Here is a 5,000-nt window from a genome sequence, read left to right as displayed (position 1 = left end):
ATCATCGTCATCATCTCTTTAAAAATGATCATTCACATGCCATAAAAAAAATCAAAATATATATATATAAAAATTCAGCAATCAAGAGCCTAGTGCATGAATCATAATATAATAAAAGGCATACATATACTAACCTTTGGATGGAGTGCCCCTGAGCCGGGGTCAATGACTGTAAAGTCTTTCAGTCGTGATGATATCGTTATGTCCTTCCCTTGCATCATGATGTTAGCCACCAATCCTAAAATATTGAAAAAAACAAATTAATCAAGGCTGTCTGATCGATACAGAATATATATCTATATATCTATATCTATATATCCACATATAAGTACACATATTATGGATACTACTGCAATGCTCACTCACCTGCGACTTCCACTTGAGCTACATCACGATTAGCCAAACCAATGACTACACTGACACGGCCTAGCCTTGCCAGTACACGAAGTGTAGTAATCTCCTTTACATCTTTCTTCCTTCCTTTAACTGCAGTGAAATATATTTACTAATTCCTCAGCTAATGGGAAGATTTTAAAAATACACATCTTGGTAGGATATTTATATGAAAAAAAGAGAAAAAAAAATCAACATATATCATTCTTTTCCTTAGACAGTCAAAAGCTATACGTACCTAAAGATTTTCTTTTAAGTTTGCCTAAAGGCTTACTCTGGGTTTTCTTGTCTGACATTTCATCTACTTTCTGCAATGGTTCAATTGCTGTCTTCTCCTCCGCTGGTTGTGTTGGTGCAACCTCCCCTAGTTTACTTGAAAGCTGCTCAGCAAAGGCTATGATACTGAGGATGGCCGTTTGTTCTAGCTGGGCAGTCAGATTGGTAACATCCACACAGAGCAGCTGAAGGGTAGAGGCGTGCTTCCTCTCAAAGTCTGGACACTTGGGGTCTACCTGGGAAGTAACCATAGTAATTTTCCTTGAGTGAGATAGTACTATATTATTTCTAAAAAACTATTCAGACAAATATATTAAACTTGAAACAACAACACCAGAAATAACATTTAATTCCCAAAATAGCTGTAAAGAAACTACCAATACCTGAGTGAATTTGATTGTTAGGAGTGCTTCTTCACTGCTGCCCTCTGCCAGAGGTGTACTTAGAAGCCAACGATCACAGCCATCCAGATGCTGAGGTAAGAATTAAACACTATTTGTCCTAACATAATATTGTTAATCCCTTGAATTAACTCAATGTGCAGGGGCTTTTCCAGCGGCCATGCAGTCTGCCAAAGGGTTATATCCGTATGGTCAACATCTGTGGGGACACCACCCATAGCATTGCCACTACACCACCATGGCATCATAGTAGATGACACCCACGAATGAAAGGTTAAACATTAACTGTCATAATATAATACTGTTAATCCCTAAAATCAATGTTATTCTCTTTCAGGGCACCTCATAAAAACATATATAAGTACCTGGACCAATACCCCTCCAAGGATCACCGAGGCAGTGAGATCAAACGTGCGCTGGACCACTTCCACACTAGTTGACAAAGCTGACAGCTTCATCAGTGGTTGGTAAGTCTTCCCTGTGGCTCTCTTTAACTCAAGGCTTGTCTCTGAATCACAAAATCAGTAAAGACTGGTTGTTATTTCACAATATCAGCACTAGGTAAAAGAGCCACAAACAAAAGATTAACTTCTGTCTAGTAAAATAAGCAAATTATTTATTTACATGCATATGAAGCAATTTTGTTCTAATACACCAGACAATCTTTCAAAAAAAACAAAAAAAACTAAGACCATATAAGAAACCAGAAGTTTAAAAACTATGCTTGTAACATCACAAATTTCTTTCTATACAAGTTTTCTTCAACAGCACACTACACAAATGCCTATGTCCTACACATCAGATTAGGATTCACTGTCACATTCACATATTTGTTGACAGCACTGTATACCTTTCAGGGAAAAACTGAGCTCTAGTTGCGTAAACTGAGGAGTGACCTGCTGCTGCCCATCTGGGTTAAGTTTCACCTTCTCCAAGCGAGCAATGGCTGCATCCTCTAGGATCACATTCATGTTCAGATCAGTATCCTGCGGCAAAATAACAAATCTCAGAACAAGAACAAATCATACCAGTATGATCCAAAAGATTCAATAACCAGGCAATCAAAATACTCTTTGATATTTTTGTACTAGCCATTTACCATACACATAAAAAAACATTAAGAAAGAAAATCAAATGAGGTGGAAATATCAGTTTAACTTATACAATAGTTTCCATTAAATTCACTAACCTGGTCAAAGTGGTCTTCTTCATCCTCCTCTTGTTCTGGCTGTTCTGGCTGAGGTATGCTGTGTGCAATGTAGGCCAGCTGAAGAAGGCGCTCATCTGTGGGGAAACAAAATTATCTTCACAATCATGTCACTCTCTCCTGTGTAAAATTTTCATCCTCTGAGTTTGGTTTTTCAAACTTCTGGTTTAAGGAAATGTCTGGTTATAGAGAGTCTAAAGTACCACTTACTCCTATGTTTAAAAGCCAACTGTTAAACTGAATTAATTGCAGGATTAACACAATAGCTAAAGGTGGAGACGTGAATACACAAATTGAGTGAATGCTTGTATTCCTATGAATACCTGGGAAGGTTTATCTTACGGTTTACTCCATAAAGAACTATAACTTTAAAATACTATATCTTCCTGGAATAACATTAAAAAGTAACAAATGTGAGTTGTGGAAGTTGACATTTTAGAAAACATATATGGCAACACTTGCATTTTAATACAAACACTGTTAGCAGAAATCCTATATACAAATAACAAAAAAAGTCAACAGATTTTACAGTCACAGAGTATTACATTAGAAATATACTTACAAGTTAAAATGCTACCAAGGTCACAAGAAACTATAGCACAGCCAAAGGAAACCACGAGAACACCTACCTACAATAGAAAGGGTCACATTGGGTAGGGACACATTGACCTTAACCTTGGCCAAGTTAGGGTCATCTGTAAGGAGGCACTTAAGAAGATCCACATGTAGAGTGGTTGGCTGAAGGAGGTGGAGAGGCGTAGGCTCCTTTGAACTCAGAGTAGTTCTCCAGTCTTCTCCAGACAGGGCTACAACAGCCTGTGATGTGAATATTTTGTAGATCATATACCCAAGTCACACACATTCACACTACTCAACCTAATTCCATAATAGAATCATGTTGGCTTATCAAAACTCAGGAAATTCTTCAACAGATATTCCCTTTAAAATCTAATTATGAATTGTTTCCTTTTTAACATATTTCTGTTTTGAGGTTCGGTTCAAAAGAATAATACGCCACCACTTTTCCAATACTCAAATCTTGGTATGCCTGCTGGACAAACAAATGAATGGCCCTTCTAACCTGTGTATCTACGAGCTCAATAGTGAAGTGGTCATACGAAGAGGACCTGACTACTTCCACGACCTCCTCCTGCGACATGCCGCGGGTCACCAGGTCAGTGAGAGCTGGAGCATCTCTATTTCGAGGTACTGTTTTCATAGTCATGCTACCCAGAGTCAGGACCACAGCAGAACAATCTCTGAAATGGAGAAAGAAGGATTAAATTATCCTCAACCAAGACATTTCTATCTTTACAGTTTCTTTGCCTAGTTATATTCTTTCTTCTTTTTTTTTCTTTTTTTTATCAAGGTTGAAATGACCTTTAATTCTAACAGAACACTTATGAATGTCATACATTTAATCACATTCAGATACTTGATTATAAAAAAAATATATATATATACAAAAAAAATCTTCATGATAAATTAAATATTGAAGCACCTGCTGCATATAAAAGTCTAATCATTTTAAGAGAAATCCTTCAAACAGAAACTGAATCAGATTATAATAAGTAATACACATATTTTCCCCTTACTTGCTGTACACTCCTTTCTCAGGAACAATCACATGCGAAGCTGCGATGGAAATGTTCAGATCCAGTACACTGTGGTTATCAATGGCAGCCTGAAGACCAGTGACACTTCTCTCCTTCACCACTTCAAACTGGTTTAGGGCTGCAGCTTGTAGTCTAAGATAACATAATAAAGAAACTTTGTTAAATACCATATATAGGCCCTAAAAAAGAACGAGTCATGAAATATAAATTAATAAAGTAGTGGGTAAATAAATAAATATATAAAAAAAGAAAGAAAGAAATGATAATATATATCAATAAATAGATAAACAAGTAAAACTGCGGTAAATGAATCAAACAAGCTGGTTGAAACTAAAAAATGGAAGACACAAACCCCCTCAAAATGCTTGGAATAATATACCACAAAGAATAAAATGCTTGGAATAATATACCACAAAAAATATAACATCTTCCCAACTCTCATACTTACTGCTGCAAGGAAATATTCTTTGGAGGTGCAAAGACATCCCGCAGCTGGTTGAATGTAGCCGCATCATACACCACCTGCAAGGGCTGAGCCTCCAACTTAACTCTCTGGTCACACGACTTGTCCATTGGGTTGGTCTCAAACAGCACCTGGAGGAGCGGTTTCTCCTTCGAAGTGTCCTCTGACGTCACCAGTTCGGGAGGAGAACCGCTGGTGGAAAAGCCTTCCACCACAAAGCTCTGTACACTAGTGATAACCCTGTTGGAAGAATCTCTGTTGTCAAGGAAAGCTCAGGAGTAATTATGGAGAGGATAAAGGAAAAAAAAAGAATTTAAGTGTACACAAAAGCAGGAAAAGAGTTTGATAACGATAACAATTTTGTATGTCACTTCTACACGTAAGTAATTTAAAATCAATGTGACTAATGAAATGTAAGACCTTTACAATATTATAATGATTAAGTAAAAGCATAAAGACATTAAAGAAAGAAATTAACTCATTTTACTTTTTCCAAAACAAGATAACTTATATTTCCATTAAACTGGGCAAAACCTGTAACCCTTATCTTTGAATCATCAGGAAAAGTCAACACTATCAGACAGAAATAATTCATAAATACTTGAGTGTCACAAACTTTTATAAATGAAATTGAATCAAAAGTT

The 5,000-nt window shown here is 36.6% G+C and overlaps 1 protein-coding gene across 1 annotated transcript in view; it reads right to left on the bottom strand.

Moving 5' to 3' along the window:
- The window catches only part of LOC125041939 (vacuolar protein sorting-associated protein 13-like), a 76,506-nt gene that overhangs the window by 43,415 nt on the left and 28,091 nt on the right, over positions 1-5,000 (bottom strand). The window contains 11 exon segments of the mRNA XM_047637358.1: positions 135-238; positions 367-486; positions 632-905; positions 1,053-1,142; positions 1,436-1,578; positions 1,921-2,056; positions 2,260-2,354; positions 2,907-3,093; positions 3,359-3,536; positions 3,873-4,025; positions 4,342-4,596. Coding sequence (XP_047493314.1) covers positions 135-238; positions 367-486; positions 632-905; positions 1,053-1,142; positions 1,436-1,578; positions 1,921-2,056; positions 2,260-2,354; positions 2,907-3,093; positions 3,359-3,536; positions 3,873-4,025; positions 4,342-4,596 — 1,735 coding nt within the window.

This window comes from Penaeus chinensis, chromosome 31 (genome assembly GCF_019202785.1).
Source record: "Penaeus chinensis breed Huanghai No. 1 chromosome 31, ASM1920278v2, whole genome shotgun sequence".
Classification (NCBI taxonomy): domain Eukaryota; kingdom Metazoa; phylum Arthropoda; class Malacostraca; order Decapoda; family Penaeidae; genus Penaeus; species Penaeus chinensis.
Note: the sequence above shows the minus strand (reverse complement) of the source record. Positions and strands in the feature narration are given on the sequence as shown.